The 20,862-nt window shown below is 35.8% G+C and overlaps 1 protein-coding gene across 3 annotated transcripts in view; it reads left to right on the forward strand.

The window, feature by feature from the left end:
* The window catches only part of LOC141397638 (tetratricopeptide repeat protein 28), a 76,113-nt gene that overhangs the window by 45,676 nt on the left and 9,575 nt on the right, over positions 1 to 20,862 (forward strand). For all 3 annotated transcript variants that reach the window (XM_073974194.1, XM_073974192.1, XM_073974193.1), the window contains exon 2: positions 7,651 to 7,863. In XM_073974194.1, coding sequence (XP_073830295.1) covers positions 7,738 to 7,863 — 126 coding nt within the window. In that variant the 5' untranslated portion in view covers positions 7,651 to 7,737. The remainder of the gene's footprint in view (positions 1 to 7,650; positions 7,864 to 20,862) is intronic.

A 20,862-nucleotide genomic window follows, 5' to 3' on the forward strand; every position in this document is an offset into this window, starting at 1 on the left:
AAAAAAATCTCGTTGCTAAGTGGATAAAGGCTGCAATAGGTACTAAATTCTGTGTCATTTAACAAATGATAACGCTAGACTTCCAAACTGCTGAACTTTTTATTTGTGTTTTTGGAAATACGTACTGGACGGGACGAAAAGTACGGTGAGATACTAAATGATGCGACATGCGACGGGTGTGTAGGAGTGAGATACGGCTGAATTTTTGGTAATTCGAACTTAAAGTCCATTTAGACTACGCTGGATTTAGCAATTATCTGGTTTTATTTGACAAATGTTGTATGAAAATGACAACTTAAATCCACTGGATTTGCTAAATTACGGTTTGACGGGAAGAAACCTATTGGCTTTGTTGATGGTCGCATGATATTCATATTTGTAGTTTTATTCCAATGCGAATATCTCCGCTTCTATATAATGTATACCAAATGCAAAACATGGCAATAAAAGCAGAAAACAAGTAAGCAAAGCGTTATGTTCGGCCGGGCCGAACTTTTTATACCCTCCACTACGAACTGTATTGAAGTGAATTCCAAAAAGTCTGAAAATTGGGTGATATCGTCCTATGGGGGCTATATGAGGGCGTTGACTTATACTGACAAATTTCAGGTGGAAAGTTGTATACCCTTAACGAAGACTAACTACCAAATTTCAGTCATTTCGGTGGGATATTCAGGTCACAAGCTTCAAAGTACCGAAAATCAGGAGGTACCGTTCTATGGGGGCTATATGAAGACGCGGACCTATACCGATAAATTTCAGGTGGGAAGTTGTATACCCTTAACGAAGACTTACTACCAAATTTCAGTCACTTCGGTTGGATATTGAGGTCACAAACTTCAAAATACCGAAAATCAGGAGGTATCGTCCTATGGGGGCTATACTAAGGCGTGGACCTGTGCCAACAAGTTTCTGGGAGAAATTTTATACCCCCAACGAAGACTAAATACCAAATATCAGTTATTTCTGGGGAATATTGAGGCCACAACCTTCAAAACACCGAATAGGTAAGTTCTATGGGGGCTATATAAAGGCGTTTAATACCCCAAATGGAACGTTTAATACCCCAAATGAAGGCCAAATACCAAATTTCAGCCATTTCGGTGGATTAATGTGGCCACAACCTCCAAAATACCAAAAATATGGAGGAACCGTTCTATGGGGGGTGTATGAGCGCGTGGACCTATACTTTCAAATTTCTGGGGGAAAAATTTCAGCCATTTCGGTGTGATAATGAGGCTAAAACCTTCAAAATACCGAAAATCGGGAGGTATCGTCCTATGGGGACTATATGAAAACGTGGACCTATGTAAACATTTTATCGTAGAAATGTTTCTTAGGTACAACCGATTCTGTGGTCAAATGGGACTAATACATTCAAAATATCGTAAAGTGACGCGTACTATATGCGAGGTGTTATATGGGGGCTATACCAAACTTTGGTAGAAATATTTTTTAACCTCTGAAAAGACATAATACCAAATTACAACCGATTCAGTGGTCAAATGGGACAAATATTATAAAAATTCCTTAAAACGACGACGCGTCACTTTGTATGGGGGCTATACGAAAACGTGGACCTACATAACCCGCTTTCAATACCAAAAGTCCTACGTATATATAATAGATTTTACCAGAATTTCATCCACCTTCTTCAATGCGTTCGGACGCTAGAGTGATTTCCACAGACGGACGGACATGGCTATATCGATGTAGAATTGCACGCTGATCAAGAATATATACAGTTTGTGGGGTCTACAATGATTATTTCGAGTAGTTACAAACGGAATGACAAACTTAATATACCCCCCATCTTATGGTGGAGGGTATAATATCATATATACTTACAACGATGTAAATACGGTTGGCGTAGATGGTCACACAACGGAGATATCGCAATAGTCGCAAATCCAACCTATTTTTTCATTTTTGCAAGAACGAATATCACAGCTTAGGTTAGGGACCTTCCAAAATTGTAATGACGAATATCCCATTTCAACAAAAGTGACCTATAATAATAAATACATTCTGAGCTTTAAATTGATCCCAATAGCGTTACCAAAATTGACCAAATACTAGAGACATAGAAAAATACGCTCAGATATCCCAATTTCCAATTTGTGGAATTGTATTTCCAATGTTGATATCTTCGCTTCTGTTAGACATATTCCAAGGGAAGAGCTTTATAGCGGAACTAGACTTTCTGAGATTTAAATTAAAACGTATGTGTTGTCATTGATGGTAAAATAGCATAGTTATTGCAAAATGAGCTAAGCTATCCAAATATAAAATTATTAACTATTTTGGTTCAGTTAGCCTTAAGTTATTTGGTATAAAAGACATGGTGGGTTAACATTTTAGTATCTCCCTAAAAGAAATGTTTACACTGGGTATCACATAGTCGCCCCCGTCCCGACTGTAGCCTTTAATCACTAGTTTTGAAATTGAAGTGTGGGTCACTGTTGATGTGTTGCGTTAAGATAGGGCTCGGTTTTTGGAAATTCGAATTAAAGGAATGCGAAAGGTGTTAGCGAAAGGGTACACTCGATTTCTAGAAAAGGAAAATATAAAGTATTTACAATCACAACAAAACCCTTTTTTATTTGGACATCATCATCTTAATCATCAAATTACTCAACTGATTATGATGTCAAACAAAGTCAAAGAAATTTGCTTTAGCTCATAAATGTTAATGACTCAATTCAAAGAGCAACCATTAACAACCATGCAATTTCTGCTCTCTCTTTTCGGACTGCTGTGAATATTTTAAAATGTGTTTGTTGGTTCAGAGAAAATAAAATCAAAAGATAACGTGTGACGGTTCCGCATCAAATAATAAGTCTTCGTTTACGAATGTCTCAAAACATACTTAAACTGACAACTGGACAACAAAGAGACGGAATAGGGAATCCACACTTTTAAGAAGAAAGTCATAAAAATCTTTCAGATATCTTTTGGAATTCATATGGACAATGTGCTATACGAGGTAGATGTAAATTTTAATTTTTTTGATATTTACTACCATCAGACAATTTTTTAAGTAAAATACATCTGGATATGTATGCGTGAATGTGAATTAAAACAAAGCTTCTTGTTTGGTATATGTTTAATATCGACCTTGAAACAAAGACCAAACATTCTGGCGCCATTTGTTGATTTTATCTCAGCTCATTCATATCTCAGATAAAATAAATGTATTTTTGTTTTGTTTGACCGCATTTACCGGATGTTCAGATTTGGAAAAATAATGCGTATATGTTTATTAAACAAAAGCAGCGCAAATGTTGCTGGACTTAAACGAATATCCAATGAAATGCATTTCTCAGAATCAAGAAGGCGGCATTTTCAAAACAGAGACAACGGCCTCTCTGAATCGATAACATTTCTTAATGTACACACTATTATGATTTAAAATGTTTAGAGCAAACTTGATATTTATGCGAACACTATTGAGCACAAAGCCATCACTATCTTTCTCATATTTCTGCTTTAGCATTGATTTGTGGTTCGAATTAGACGTTCATTGGACATGGCTGTTGAGCATTAGAGATACTGGTTTAGTGGCGCCGCCGTATATTCGATGACAAACAAATCCAATAATAAAACGCTTGTACGACAAATGTGAAATTAGATGCTACAGACAAACCATGCAATCGACAAAGGTTGTCGATTCACAAATATCGGTTTGTACCAATGGCATGTATGTATGTAAATGTATCACAAACCGACCCAGAAGTCAACCTGCTTCAGAAACATTTTTTTTTTTTTTGCAAAATTACACCACTGTATTATTATTTCAGTGGTGTGATCTTCAAAATGTTATTGGACATCTCACACTATTGCATATAAGTTCCTATGTCCGCAAATAGCTGAGCCTATCAATCGATGTAATGTTCAGCTGATCGCGGGTAAACTCATATTTTTATTTTATAAAACGTTGTTGAGAAAGCAAAAAAACCAAAAAGTCATAACCCTATAGTACATCCGTTCGCAAGTTAATCCGTTGCTTTCTCAACAACGTTTTATAAAATAAAAAATTCGGGTCTCTTTCCCATACAATCACCCAGAATGCCATGATCTTCGTGTGCACCTCTGGTCTACATTGGGCTCGCTCCCAGATACTCTTAATTTTTGTTACTTCAACAACAAATGGATGATTATAATTTTTTTGTTTTTATTTGTTAATAATATATTTAATGGACGATTTTATATTGGGTAATGTTTTGAAAATAGCAAATAAATGAAGAAAAATTCTTAAAAATTACATTCGTCAAACTCTCTTAAATTCTGTTTTGTGCAACATTGGTCTACATTGTAGACCAATAGTGAACAAAACAGTACTCTAGCGTCGTTTACTCTTAATCCAGCCATAATTGACACAAGTACAATCAAAAATATACACATTGTTTTATAAATATTTTTAAACAATATGCAACTTTTACTATTTTAGAATACAATTAAAGTTTTAAAACATAAAAAAGTTATGAAAAGCCAACAAAAATACAGTGTGAAACATTTAGAAGAAAATGTGTCCGATTCTCTTTGTGCATCCCTGTTGTAGGATTTATTCTTTGAATGCATATCACTGTTTTTGTTTGATTCTGTCATCTTAGCTGTGTTCCTTTACTTAACTGAGGTTACCATTTTTACCATTTGTTACCATTTTTAACCTGCAAAGCGTTCCTTAACCCCAAAAAGTGGTAAAACTAGCAGCAATTTTTAAGAGAGTGAGAGAGAGCACTTATGCCTTTATCTTCTACCACAGGCTACCAGACAAATTTCTGCAGGTAAAAAATGGCAGAACTGATTTTTCGACTTTTGTTTGACGATTATTTCATAATCAAGAAAAAAGGATGAAAAACAGAAGAAAAAGTCGAACGCTGACAAAACTAAATTAAAAACTGTGAAATAAAAGATGAAAATTGATTTTTTACGTTTCTTTTAGACATTACTACCAGTCGTGCGATTCTGTAACTCCTTAACGACAGAATTAACGACGAATGTCGGTATTAACGATAATTTTCGCTAAGTGCTATTCTGTATACAAATTTTAACGATTTTTGTCAGTAAATTTTGTCGTTACTTACCGAAAATTATTGTTAAGTTAACAACCAAAAAATGTAGTCGTTAAGAGTTACCGACACTACATTATTGCAATATTTAGCTGATTTCTTTTAACAACGGCGTTTTTATATGAACATATGTTATGTTAATAAGGAGGTTCCACAAGGTAAATTCCGCCTTATTGAGAAAAATCTTCTTAAGGCATTTACAAGAAGGTCAACTATGTGGAATAACATGGGAAAGCTTCACTGCAACTGTAATCTTAATTCTAAATCCCATAGTCGTTGTTTTAATATTTTATTAAAACAACGATGTTTACCAAGGGGTAAGGCAGGGAAGACTATAGTTTCAGATCTTCATCAGTTCCCTTGTTTCTTGTTTTTCAACAAGAAACTTTTTATACCCAAGTGTCAATTGCTCGCACAAATATATACGTAAGCAAAGAAACACTCTGATCGAGAATTTCTTTGGCACTACCTAAACTCGAGCAACTTCACTTGCAAACAAAACCAAATCTTTCCCACTGAAAAACAAGAAACAAGGGAACTGATGAAGATCTGTGGCGAAATCTGACAACAACCCACACTCAAAACTTCAAGCTTTTAGCTTCAGCCGTTTCGTCTGGGCGATGATCTGTCAGTCGGTAACTCAGTCATCACTAAACTCTTTTATATATTAAGAAGAATCATTTACTAAATTGTTGTAACAAGGAATTCAAACATCATGCAAAAAGAATGAGTGAAGATGCTAAAAAATTATATTCCCCATCACACACATGCTTGAATAACATCTTTGGCATCGAACATTTTACTGGGTACATACAAACCGTTGTTCAAAACTCAGGCAAACATCCCACTTCAACCTATGATCCAAATAAACAACCTTTCTAGAAGATGCAAATTTGCTAGATCTAAATAGTAAAACAAAAGACGTAAAAAAGTTAATTTTTTAAATTATATTTTTTCCGGTTCTGGTACATAGATACAAAATAGTCCAAAAATTAAAGAAGCATTCATCTACAAAATGAACCACGGAGGAAAAAAAGACATCTCTAACATATGTCCCAAACTTATTTTGCAGCAAACATATATTTGTTTGCAACCAGTCCCAAACATGAAATATGTTTGGGTCCTGCAAACAAATATTTGTTTAGATATAATATAAATACAAACCCAAAAGCCATCAAAATACAAACACATGCACCAGTGGGCGCTTACTGAGAGCAAGGGAGCGTAAATGTCAATGTAAAACACATTGAAATGTATGCTTACTTGCACTCCGAAGAAAAAATAACAACATAATTCATACCATTTTTTCTTTTCCTCTTCGCTTGCTACGTTGGTTAACAATAAAACACGAAACACATGTATTTGGCCGCATACATAACCAAAGCAAAAACAAACTTTTTATCCTCCCGTCTTCGCTTCTGAGTCTTCTATTACACCACACACACAGCTCTTTATTATAAAACAGCATTCCGCAGCCGCGATAGCCGTTTTTACTCTCTTTGACAAAAATCCTTTCTCCACCCATAAAAAATATGTTCTAACATAAAAATATGTTGGTACCCAAACAAATAAAATTGAGATATGTAACAAAATGTTACAAACATATATTTGTTTGGACACAAAACAAATTATGTTTGGATCCAAAAATATATTTGTTTGCAACCAGTCCCAAACAAGTAATTGTTTGGATCCAAACCTATTTCTAACATATATTTTTTCTGCGTGTAGGTAAGTTTACTCTCTCTCTGTTTATAGGAGGAACACGTAAGGGAAGCGGATGTGGAAAAAAATTGGTCGTACTGGCCATTTTCAGACAAATCCTTTTATATTTTTAGTAATTGTCATTATTTTCAATGTTTCGAAAGAAAGCCAGATGGTTGAAAATGAAAAAATAAAATTTTATTGTTGTATTTTCCCCAACAACATAAAGAAACTTTTATTCAAATATGTCGATGCCACTACCTTATTCATTTGACTTGGCCTTGCCGGAACAGAATTGCTTGAATAGACGCAGGAGACAATTTTAAATGAGAACGAAAAAAAAAATTGCCGACAAGGCATACAATAAGAACATTGTTTTATAAAAACCAAAATGTCAATGAAAATATTTTACTTCATATCTTTGGTTTATAAGAAAAGTAAACTATCTGATTGTTACATGCACCTTGTTTATTTGTAATAATTCAGGCATCCATAGCTCAGCCCCCAGATGGCATACGGACCTAATTTTTCGTAGGCGTGTTCCATATATAGTTAAGAAATCCTCTTTTAAAAATCAGAGCTCTACATTTGCGCTGAGGCGAGTAAATCGATCTACAAAAAACGTATACAAAAACAGGGGGTTACTTTTGCTAAAGACTGTATATCGAAATTCGAATCGTGACAGTTGTATACAATGTTTCTTTTCAAATAATCCCAAATTACATTCAGCAATTTTGAGAGGATCGGATTCGAATTAGCTTCACCTATCTCTCTCAAACAAACTGAGAATAGCCACAAGTAAAATTGCCTTATGTCAATTGGGGTATATTAAATCACATGTTAATTCTACAATGTTTTTTCTCTTTCTTTGTTTCAGATAAAACTTTCAAGTTAAAAAAGCAACGAAAAGTCTACATTTTTAAATAAAATGTACTGAAGACACTTCGCCGTTCAATGTGGAAAAATGACAAATTATGAAAATTTATTAAATCTGCCATTAAATTTCAATGGCAATGAGTTAAATGCAGATTTAGCCAATTCGAGTGCCACACATGATGCTGTAAAAATGTCCCAAAGAGATTTTTCAGAGGTAAGGATAATCAGAAAAATTATACTCTACAAATATTTAAGAAATCTACTTCTTCTTCTTTATTTGCCAATTCGGTTTTCGAATTATAGACGGCCAAAACAATATTACAAAAATTGATTATATGCTTAAGATTTTATAATTTCATATCTTTTTCAGGATTTCTGCAAAGGCATCTCTGTATTTAGCATCTCTTAGAAGTCTTACAGAATCCCGAATTCACGTCCATACTTCTATATTGTCTAGTCATATAGTTTTTTTCTTCCTCTTTACTACGCCTACTCCTTTTTTATGATTCTTGTTGTTATTTCCAAAGTAAAGTATTTTTGTGTTTTGAGAGCAAAAATTACCATTATCTGGCCACTAGGTTTCACTAATCCAAAGAATGTCAATATTTAGTCTGTTCATTTCCGAATTTGGATTGGCTAGTTTTCCTGATTCATGTAGGCTGAGGACATTCCATGTTCCGACGTTGAGTTTTTGTTTTACCTCCGGGGATTCTTAGAACTCTCTTATTACCGGAGATTGAGGGCTTTGTTTCGATGTTTTCATTCATATTGTACGGTTTACAAGGGATAATACTTCAGTGGTTTCCCGTTGCCTTCTGAAGGGTTTTAAGTTTTCCCTCTATATATTCAGCCGCTCCAATCCAATTTTTATTTTATTTTTGCGGTACCCGCCATATCTGGTGAGCATTCCCCTATCCACCACCCGAGGATGCGCCCAATGGAAAAAAAATTTAAGGAAAAGACTCTGCACGGATACAGTGTCACAAAAATGCCTTCGTGCTTCTGATAATAAAATTGCATTTGAAAGAGGAAATAAGCTAGAGGATAGCGAAGCCGCCCCACAGTCGATGTGTCTGAGGAGCCTTCCTAAACCAAAGGCGAAACATGCATGTCACACAGTGGTGATTGTGTGGGTTCGTATCGTCGGCTTTCCTTTTTCAAAAAGCATCTTGGTCAGTAAGCTCGTCTCTAACGAGAAATTAATAAAAAAATTTATAAAAAATTACCTTAGCCTAATAGGCAAAATTTTCAAATAAAAAAATAAAATTTAATATTTAATTAATTGCCCTTCTTATACGTTTCTTCTATCTTACTAAAAATAACTGTCGACTCTTGCTAATACTTACAAAAATACCCATTACAAAACCCCTTACTAACCCATTATATTAACAAAGCTCGCAATAAGTGATTATTTTTGTGCACACTAAAGTATGTTACTACAAATCGCTACTATTTATTTGAGTGGTCGACCATTTATTAAGCGCCCTTGTTCTTGTTAAAATAATGGGTTAGTATAGGGTTTTGTAATGAGTATTTTTTCCTTTGCTATTATTACAATTTTCTGCAAATTAAACATTTTTTCATAAATGTTCTTGTTCTGCCACAAAATGTATAAATGTTCGATTAGTTAAATTAATTAAAAACATGGAACATGTTTATGTACTTTAATGATCAAATAAATCGTTAAGGATAAACATTCCGCTCAGTGTGTTGGTTCTGCTAATCTCTAAAAAATCCAGCCTTTTAAATCCGTGATTTGCCGCATACAAAAATGAAGTCAAAAATGAAGTCACTATTCAAAAATATCGAACAGATGTCGGTCCACTTTTTGTAAATGATGTAAAAAGTTAATAAAGTCTAGACTTCATATACTACCGTCAATCCAAGTACACAAGTTTGTCCATATTTACATTAGACAATTTTCCTTGCTGCAATTGTCAGTTTGTCGGTGAGAGAGGGTATTGAGAGGCAAATGGTTACCATATGCCTCACCTCTCCTTCAAACTGACTATTGCCGCAATGAAAATTTCCTAATATAAATATGGACTATGAGTTCATTTCATGGATTGATGTGAAAATGAATCGAAAGTCATGTACTATTTTTATACCCTCAGCATTTATGCTCACGAGGGTATATACACTTAGATACGGGCAAAATGTGCCTCATCGAAATAATGGTTTTAAACCCCAAGTATGTTTGGACGAAATCCGTTTCAGACAATTTGGAGTCGAATTGGAAATGTCCGTCCGTTTGTCTGTCTGTCCGATTTGGTCCAAAATTTGGCCTTCGTAATATCTTGTCCACACTGATCGAAGATGGGTCATATCGAAAATGTTCGGAAAATTTGTGCGCACGATAACTCTTGAAGTTAGTAACCGATTTGGTCCATACTTTGCACATCGTAAAATTCTAACAGACTTAGACTTAGATGAGGTTCCAATATGGACTCAGCCGGCCCACTCTTTCGGGTATCTCCCACACAAAATATTGGACAAGATCAGTTTAGGACCTGCTCTCGAATCGCTTTGATTGTTGTTGTAACAACTTATATTCACTGCCCCCCCCCCTACGACGGCACAAGTTTCATCAGGGGCAAGTCCATACTTCCTGAGAAAATAGTCTGAAAGTTACAAAAAACCCCTATGACACCGTGTGTAGTGGTTGGAGCGCAAGATAACTCTCGAACGGATCTGCCGATTACGTCTAAAATTTGGGTTTCGTCATATTTGTTCCAAACTTATTTTATATTCGAAGTCAAGCCATATCGGTCCACTCCCTCAGGTACCTCTTTCGCAAAAGTTCAAAAATGTTCGTGAAAAATTGTGCGCACGATAACTCTTGAAAGGATTGACCAATTAGGTCCATACTTTACACATCCTAATATATCTACCAGATTAGATGAAGTTCAAATATAGACTATATTTGTCCACTCCTTCGGGTACCTCCCACGCAAAATTTTGGATAAGTTCAGTTTAAGACCTGCTCTCGAATCACTTTAATTTTCGTTGAAGTAACTTGCATTCGCTATCTCAATTACAACGATTAAAGTTTTTTCAGGGGCAAATCCATACTTCTTGAAAATATAGCCCGGATGATGTAAAAAACCTTCTATAGCAGCATATGTAGTGGATGGAGAGCACGATAAGTCTCGAACTGATTAACAGATTTGGTACAAAATTTGCCTTCGTCATATTTTATTCAAACTTAGTTTCAGTTCGAAGATGGGCAAAGTTTCAATTCACCATATGTAGTGGCTGAAGAGCACGATAACTCTCGAAGTGATTAAATAATTTGGTCGAAAATTTGGCTGCGTCATATTTTGTCCATACTTAGTTTCAGTTGCCTGGACGGGGAATCGAACCCACGAGCTGCAGCGTACAAGGCGGGTGTGCATATCATTGCACCGCGGTTACTAAAATGGTATGCACAATATCTCTTGAACGGAGCAACCCATTTGGACCAAACATTGGATTTAGTTTAGCTTCTAAAATGGCCAAATGGGCCCTCTCCTTAGGCTACCTCCCTTACAAAAGTTCAACATTTATGTCTGAGTGCAGTTTAGGCTCTGTTCGAAGATCCTTTGGATGTGAATACCGATGCTGTTCATTGTGGTTCTGTTCTCAGCGATATTATGTTTTCCGTGGACAAGTCCATGCTTCCTGGCATGCTTGTCGGCAAGTTCAAATGTCCAAAAAGGGCCACAAAATTCTGAAAAGACCCTAAATACATTCGATCTATCCGTAGATAAAAGTTTCAATGTACATAGGCTGAGGGTATATCTCTGTCGGCTTTGCCGACTGATACTATTTTACTTGTTATAGTGGTGTTAAGCCATATCGCAGTTGGTGGAGTTTACTGTTTGAAACGAATAGATGGATTCATCTAAAATCTCTAATCAATTCTAATCGCTTTAGGATGCAGGTTATAATCTGCATGTAGAATCTTCATTGAAATTTTCCATTATCGGTCGATTAAAATTGAAAACGATTTTAACTGAAAGTCACAATGAATTTGTTGTTGCTGATAGCGTCCCGCTTCTGATAACACGCTTTACTATGTCGATTAGAATTAATGCCCCATTAGAGTTATTATTAAATAAATTGCGTTTCTTTTTTTCTTTTTGTTGATTATTGACAAGTCAAGAGCTGAAGGTATATTTACAATACAAAACCGTGGGTAGTAAATACTATAGTACGATTTCTTTATAACATACCTAGGAGGAACCATATATATGTAGTGATGTAGAAAACTTTCTGGGCTGCTCACTTAAAGATTTTGTAAAATGTCGTAATTTGATTTTGTTCTATAACGTTGTTAAAAGATCGGTATGCCTATTGACTTGCGTTCTATGTTCATTTGTTGTAGAATCATTTTTCACTAGAAATCCTGAAATGCTGAATCTTGGAATTGTTTGGAAGAGGTTAACGAATGACTTTAGATTTTTTCTCAACCTTATTACTGATCTTTGTCTTCTTAATTTGAATGTTGGCATTACCTACCACTGTAGTTTGCGCATTAATAGTTTATATTTTATGGCTGAGATCATTTTTTCTGTAGCTAGGTAATATGAATTTATTGTTATATATAAGTTATTGGTCGTATTTTGAACTTTGTAATATATAATTGGTCACTATTGCTTCTTTATCATTGAAAACCAAAAATGAAAAGTATAAGGTATTCTTAGGGAATCTTATATGATTCATCTGAATTGAATACCAGAGTGCATATTCCCAAATTCTACGAATACAGCCCTAATTAGTTAATTTAAAACAAACGCTTAGTACGTCTCAACGACGTTAAGACTCTTGCACGAATTATTTCAAAATCAACAACCCACCGCCAATTAGTTTCGTTCATCACAGCGATTTAAATAAACAATGTCACACATTTGACAAACTAAAACGTTCTTAAACTGTCATCAAAAATCAAACGGCAGAAGAAGTGAGGAAAGCCCAAGACTCGTATTTGTGGACAAATCGACAATCGGCATACCCTGCATGATCCATTCAGCATTGCTTTTGTTGAAGACATTTGTAATGTTAGGATGGCCGGTGGTTCGTGAAGAGTCAACAACAGGAAAAAAACAGCCACATTCACAAAAACATTGCTGCATAAAAGCGATATGAATGTGCCAAATTCACAAGAATTTTGCCAAACTCGCACCGACGTTGACTTGGAAAAACATTGTCCAGTGATGACAAAACTACCACATCAGCCACCGACACAAATCAACAAAGCAGGAAAAGGCAGAAAAAATGAACGAGTTCGTTTTGAAATCTCTACGATCAACTCACGTCTGGCATGTCGCCGCAGATGTGACAGTAACACATTAAGCATGGTGAAGGTACGTAAAAAATCCCAATGCAATTCTTGAAGATGTTCAGTGCTAAGGAGTTGTTTGCCTCGAAAAAAGCTGTGAGCAGGGAACAAAGTGGTAGCTGCTATAAAAAGTCCATCCACCAAAAAACGACTATTATCGACAAAGGAAAAACAAAAGCGTCCTATGTCACGTTTATCAAATCGGAATAAAATTTTCAAACTTTTCCTTAGCTTGGATCGCATAATATGGCATGAATTACAAAGAGTCGCAGCGAGTAACAGAACAAATACAAAAACTATAACAAGATATGTCCCTTAATTAACAGAAATAAAAAGTGTCACAGGCGCAGAGTTGGGTGCTATGCTCATAAATGCTGACAACAAACAGTAAAACAAACAAGATTGCCCTTCGTCTGGGTTCAGCAACAACAACATTTCAAATCTGTGGAACCGTCAGAAAGATATATTTTAAATGTGGAACTTTAAAATACGAGCAGAATTACAACGAGGTTTTGAAAATTTTGGAGTAATTTGCAAAACCGCACACTGTTTGCTTTTGAAATGGCTACACCAATCATCGGTTCCTTTTGTGTTTTCAATTTCAATAAGGAAGGAATAGCTTTGCGGCTTTTCCAAGAAATTTTTTCTCCGTCCAGCGCACATACAGAAAAGAAAAGAACGAACAAACGAAAAGAAACAAAAGAATGAAAAGATTTTTCTGGAATTCAGAGCGTAATGACCCTATAATTACAAACCATAAAGTTATTGGAATGCAAACCGAATCTCTGTGGCGCAATTGTGTTGCACCTCTCTGCAACATTTCCATGGAAGCCTCACAGTGGCAGTAGTCACAGCCCCACATAAAATACAGATGGTTTATAGCATCTGTAAGACAAAATATAACAAAAGAAACAACAACAAATATTCCCATGCATAAAGTCAGAATCATCATACGGCGGTGGCAGCAAGCAGCAGCCTGTGCAACTGTGTCTTTGTTGATTTGATGGGGGTAAACTAGCCACCAGAAGAATGTGCGCCAATGGCTGACCATCTGGAATGCGATCAGTGTCGATTGGTATGTGTTGATTGGAATTTCTACCGTGTGCTGGCCGCTTTTTTTTGGAAGAGACATGTGAACGCATTGAGTGTGCTTTGACTTGATTGAATTATTTTCATTGTCGACCGACCCAAAGCACACCAAGATGTAGCCTGCATTATGCTTAATATTATTTTTATAGCCTACGCCACTAAGTGAGGAGGGTATTATAAGTTGGTGTTGGCACAAAAGTTACAAACGTTGGTAATACATCGAAATAATGGTCGTAGTCCCATACCTATATACATATACATATACATATACAAAAATAAATGTCTGGACGAGCTGAGTCGAACTGGCTATATGCGTCCGTCCGTGAGCTTTTCCATCTAAACCTTGACATCACGCTACACGTTCTAATTTTGATCACGAAATTTTGGCAGTTGATGGGAATCCCAGAGAGGTTTTTGGTGTTAGTCGGATAATATTCAAGGGACAGGATGGGCAAAAAACTTACAGTTTGTCAAGTAATTGTTTTCGAACCAAGAAAACGAACATTGTCCTGTAATAATTTATGAGAAACTGATAATTGTGATAAAGATGTCGGTTTATAAATAAAAAATAAACCCAGGTTATACAACAAAAATAACGATAAACCCAGGTTATACAACAAAAATAACGAAAACCAATAACTACATGTAATGAAAGTTGTCAATTAAATGTTTTCGAAATGTAACTGCTAAACCTAAATAACTACGGGACCTACACAAATATTTCACCAAGCTACCAAAACAACGCTCTCTGAGCGTCCGTATTACCCAAATACGTTGAGTCCCAAAATCACATTTAAACACACAAAATCCGTGACCGAAACTTACTTAAATGTTTTCATTCGTAAAACAAAAAGTTTTCCTTTGCAATGAATTGTATTTCATGTTTTGTTGGGCTTTTGTTTTTTAAATACAAAACACACACACATACAAACAATAACGTTCTGTCAAAGTTAAACTTTTTCAACTTGCAAAAAGTATACGCTCGACGTATTTGGGTAGTTCTTATAAGAATACATGTGTTCTACTTTTTTCACCACACACGCCCTGGGTATACGTCCGTATATAGGTATGGGCCTAATGGACGTTCCCAAACACCCCATGTTTTCGGTAAATACTTGGAAGTCATGATATTTTGTGAATCTTATTCTTAGTAAGGATTAAATACTAACAAGTATTAACAACATTAGACATAGAATATCCCTAGTAGGAGGGTTACCATGTGGACCAAGGTTGCGCAGATCATATGCATTTTTCGAACTGTCACTGGCATGTTTAAACGCTGGGTAAGTGGGTAATTTTTTATTTTTTTTTTTTTTGTGCAAAAAATCTGACAATCTGAAAAAGATATTACAAATATCAGTCACTTTTCATAAATTAATACAGTACAAGTAAGAAAGTATAAGTCCGCTGTGCTGACGGAGATATACCCTCAGTGACTACTGACTTAATCCGGAAAAAAATTGTACAGTTGTAAATGAGGCTGCTAGAACAACCTACTGAAAAAGAAATCCAAACGATGTGAGAGGATCTCATAAACTTCACTTTTTCCGAATTTTGTGTGGGAAGTACCCATAGGAGTAGACCGATATTGTCCATATTACAACATGATACATGACTGGATGAAATAATATGATGTGCAAGGTCAGCACCAATCAGAAACACCCTGCGATAATTATCTTGCGGATTTGCCATTTTGGTTGGTGCTGTCAGGGTTTCATGGAGCTTTTAGGCCAATATCTCAGGAAGTATGGACTTGCGCAAGAAAAAAAAATGGACCGCCGTAAAGGGAGCCAAGACAACCTACTGAAAAACAATTTCAAAACGATCCGAGAGGAGCTCTTAAACTTCACTTTATCCGAATTTTGTGTGGGAGGTACACGAAGGAGTGGACCTACATATATGGCCCATCTTCGAACTTAAACTAAGTTTGGACAAAATATTACGATACCCAAAATTTGGTCGAATCGATAGATCAGTTCGAGAGTAATCGTGCGCACCAGCCAGACAGACGGACGGACTTGGCTAAATTGACTCCAAATTGTCTGAAACGAATTTCCTCCAAACATACTTGGGGTCTAAAACCGTTATTTCGATGAGGCACATTTTTGGTCCAAAAGCAAATGAAGAAGACAACATCACCTTTACAATGCACTATGGACCCACTGACAGATTTTTGTTGCAACAAGTCACTGGAAGCTACTGGACCTTTCAAATTTCGTCCCGATGTTTATAATGAGCATACAAAAATTCATCTGCAAAATTTGGAAGGAATCGGTTCAGATATAGATGTAGCTTTCGTACATATGTATGTTTCAACCGATTTTATCCGAGTTTATATTTAAACCGCACTAAGGTCACAATTTGCATCCGATCGCTTTAAAATTTTGCTGTGTCTTGATGTCAAGTGGAATCATTTTGTGAGGAGCATATCTTGTACACCGTTTACAATCAATACCGATCAAATTAATTCTTTTCTCCTTTCGCTCTTCAGGGGACACAATATGATATAATTTTTTTTCTCTTGGTACTCTCCTTCCGAAAATGTTTGTAGGCAACTTTTTTTCTCACTGTAACCATGTTATTCTTTCTAAATGGACAGTCCTAGAGTCACAATCGAAATAATATCCTTACCCTGTTCAATGGTCGCCATGTCCTACTGCCGAAAACAATGCCAACAACTACAAAATAAGAACAAGTCCTTTCATTATATACCGCTGTCATGTCACATAAATCGCTGCCTGTAAATGACGTTTCAGACAAGCAAAAATACATTCGTCTGTCGCTTCGACCAACTCTTTGAATTGCATTTATGTATGTATGCATTGTGTGTCTGCTTGCCCCTGTTTCCTAGCACGTCTCTGATGATTCCCATTCATGGGAATGAACATGTGTGTTTGTTTGAGTAAGAATGTTCTTCTAGATGCGGCAAGTACGAGTATACGATCCAAAGGGTCTGTGCTTTATTCTTTACATTTCATTCGGTTTCGTTTTGCCCAAATATTCGTTGTCCCAGAAGGTTTTGCACTTTGGCGGTTAAGTTAGTATGTATGGATGTACACATTTTGAATGTTAGTTTCTTGTATCCGTCCGATCCTACTTCGGTGTGCAGTTTGTAATCGCTTTTTTTTATTTTGTTGTCGAGATACCCACAACACTGAATGAACAAAGAACACGTCTGAGTATTTTGATGTCATCTTCGAAATTGGCGCCCAACCACATACAGAAGGCAAGTAGCGGCTTACCTTTTAAAGTCGAACAAAAACTTGCAGAACATGGAACCAAAGAGAATTTGCTAAACATTTTCTAAATCTAAGCATTTCTGTGGCAGTTACCAAATGTAGCCAATGTATTCATCAATATTCATAGCATTCATAGCTAGGCGTTAGAGTTATAGAGTTATATATGTATTAGATGGGAAAGCGGACGTTTTCGGTGTTAAAAAATCGGTTAATAGGGGGGTTTCGTTACTACTTACGACTAGCAATGAGTACTAAGGGTGTTTTTTAAGCTGGATAGAACTTTAAATTGTAAAAAGTAACACAAAAGATTAAATTTTGATGAAACTTTTTTTTATTTGTTTCAGTATACTCTGACAAATCATCATGAATAGACTCACGCTTGAACAACGTTACGAAATTATCCAAATTTACTTTGAAAATCAGTCGTCGATTCGCGCAACTTATAGACGACTTCGTCATTTGTATGGCGTTCAGCGATGAGGCGCATTTTTGGCTTAACGGGTTTGTTACTAAGCAAAATTGCCGCATATGGAGTGAGACCAATCCACAAGAGACCCTACAGACTCCATTACATCCAGAAAAATGCACCGTATGGTGCGGTTTTCACGCTGGTGGCATCATCGGACCTTATTTCTTCAAAAATGAGGCCGGAGCTCGCGTTACGGTCAATGGAGATCGTAACCGCACCATGATCAATGATTTTTTGTTTGAAAATATGGATGACATTGATCCGGAGGAGATGTGGTTTCAACAGGATGGCGCTACGTGCCATACGGCGAACGCAACCATCGACTTATTGAAATCAAAATTTGGCGATAAGTTGATTTCGAGAAGTGGACCTGTCAATTGGCCTCCAAGGTCGTGCGATTTGACACCTCTCGATTATTTCCTGTGGGGCTACGTGAAGTCACTGGTTTATGCTGTTAAACCAGCAACAATTGATGCCTTGGAGGCCAGCATTGTTCGTGTTATTCGTGACATACGGCCAGCAGTGCTCGAAAAAGTGGCCAAAAATTGGACGTCCAGAATGCACTTCGTCAAGAACAGCAGCGGTGCCCATATGCCCGAAATCATTTTCAAATGTTAATGTCACGTATTGATCTTTCGAATAAAAAAAACTTTGATTACAATTAAACTTTTTGTGTTATTTTTTACAATTTCAAGTTCTATCGGGCTTAAAAAAACACCCTTTATAAACATTGCTAGTCGTAAGTAGTTACGAAACAAACACCCCTATTAACCGAATTTTTAACAAGAGAGTGTCGCACTGAATAGCTGGTTATTCTATGGCCACTAGAAGTTGAAAAATAAGCCAAAAATATCTATTGGCCTGTTCCCGTACTTTATAAAGTGGTAAAAGTCGTAAAAGTTGTAAAAGTCGTAAACGATTTTCATATAAATTTTGTGTACGGGAACGTAAAATGTGTAAAAGTGGTAAAAATTGTAAAAACTTTTTAGTTCTGGAACAGAGCTTATGTTTATGGACCGATATAATTTATATTGGAACCTGATGTATGTCTCTCCAGCTCACCATTTTAAGAAACATTTTTGAGCTTTTGTGGGAAAGATGCTTGAAAGAGTGGACCGAACTTGCAACTTGACACAATATTACGAGCGTCAACGTTTGAACCAAGTCAAGGAAAAAGCGAATAATTACTAAAATTAATCGGATATTATTTAGCGGTTGAAATTGGCCATTGATCATTGTGGGAAAAATATCCAATTTTAATTTTTGGTTCAAATTTTAATTTCTGATTACATATTCCGACAAATTACGAACACGAAACTTGAAACCCCACTCTTGACCTCTTCTTTGTTGCAAATAATATCAATAATAAATGATTCAAAATTATGAATTATTTATATCAATAACATAACATGTCGCAATCATATAAAATCAATTTCGTGGCCAAAAAGATTGACCCCACGTTAATCGACCCAGTCGCTGCCAACCAATAGAAACACTCGCCCGCAACCTCACCTTCTTATCGATGATGGCTAATCGTTCGGGAAGAAATGAACCACTTCAGCCATACTACTTGCGTGTGCGTCGCTTTCTTCACTATTGGAAGTTATTTTTGCAATAAAATTGGTAGTTACGAAAAAAAAATGTTTTATTTTTATTATTTATTTTTCTTTTAATTTTATTTTTATTATTATAATATTTTTTTTATTATAATTTTTTCATTTTAAAAATATGATCCGGGAATCAAACCAGGAACATTCAAAGCGCATAGCGTGCCATATAAGCCTCAGATAGATCAATGTATTATATTTATTCAAATTTGTGGAGTTCTTAAATGAATGTGAACAATCGACAGTGTCTGCACACACGATAGTCGTTTCCACATTTTCATCTTCTTCTCTGACACTAAATTTGGACAGCAATACATTTGTTGTTGTAAAATGATAAAGCATCGCCCTTTTACGGTAAAGAAGAGTCGATAAACATAACTGTTAGAAGATAGAGTGAGCTACTCATTTCCAAATGCTTTGGTTTTTGGAATATGTGTATCACGTGGAAAAGTCAGAAAGTACTACATAACAATAAGTACTTACCACCAGTGGCTAGGATACAGCATTTGTTCTCTCAGAAAATTTAGAGAAACGATTCCGATTTGATATAGAAAATAAACAAGTAAAAAAAAATAATAACATAACAGACAGCGTCAATAAATTCGGGTTTGTTGATACTAAAATTACCATTGAAGTACCGCCAAGTCAATAATCCTTCTTGGACGATAGAATTGCACAAAAATCATCGACACCCTAAACCAATGTCCAAATATTAACTCCCTCCCAATGTCCAAATATTAACTCCCTCCAAAAAACTTATGGGTCCAAATGTATGTACATATTTCTTCACATTGGAACTCCAGTCTGTATGATTGATATTACAATATTTTTAATTAATAATAGTCATACGTACTGGGTTTCCAATGATGAGAAATATAAAATATTAAAAAAAAAAGTTGAACACAATCTATTTTAACCGATTTTTATGGTTTCGTTTCATTTTAATAATAAATACATACGTACATATATTGTTTGGCATCTTTGGTCCGATGATTCTTGCTCGACCTCGAATTCGGTGATCCTTGGGGATTCTATTCAAGTGTCAATCTGGTTATGCTATGAACATTTTTTCTGCAGTCCAACAAAAAAAACGCCAACAACATTTTTTCTTAAGGTATGGCCAATTCATGGGATCAATTCTTGTTCTATGAAAAATTGAAATGAAAACTTTACAAAGGAAATAAATGTCACATGAAAAATTTTATAAAGAAAATATTTTTCATTTTAAATTTTCATAGAACAAGAATCCAGCTCATCTCCATTTCCTACGTTTAATCTGATTTTGTATGAGGTCCTGGTTCGTTAAGTTCCAAAGGTCTGTGCTACTTATGCTGTTGGGCCAGAATATCCTGCATATGATCCTGGGGCATTTGTTTATGAATACCTGTAGCTTTTGCGATGATGTAGGGCTGACAGAGGGCAACCTTGCTTTACTCCCGAATTTGTGAGAAAATGTTGACTTATATTCTCATTGTGAAGAACTGAGTGT

Source organism: Musca autumnalis, unplaced genomic scaffold (genome assembly GCF_047663935.1).
Source record: "Musca autumnalis isolate F117 unplaced genomic scaffold, ASM4766393v1 scaffold_3, whole genome shotgun sequence".
NCBI classification, from domain to species: Eukaryota; Metazoa; Arthropoda; class Insecta; order Diptera; family Muscidae; genus Musca; species Musca autumnalis.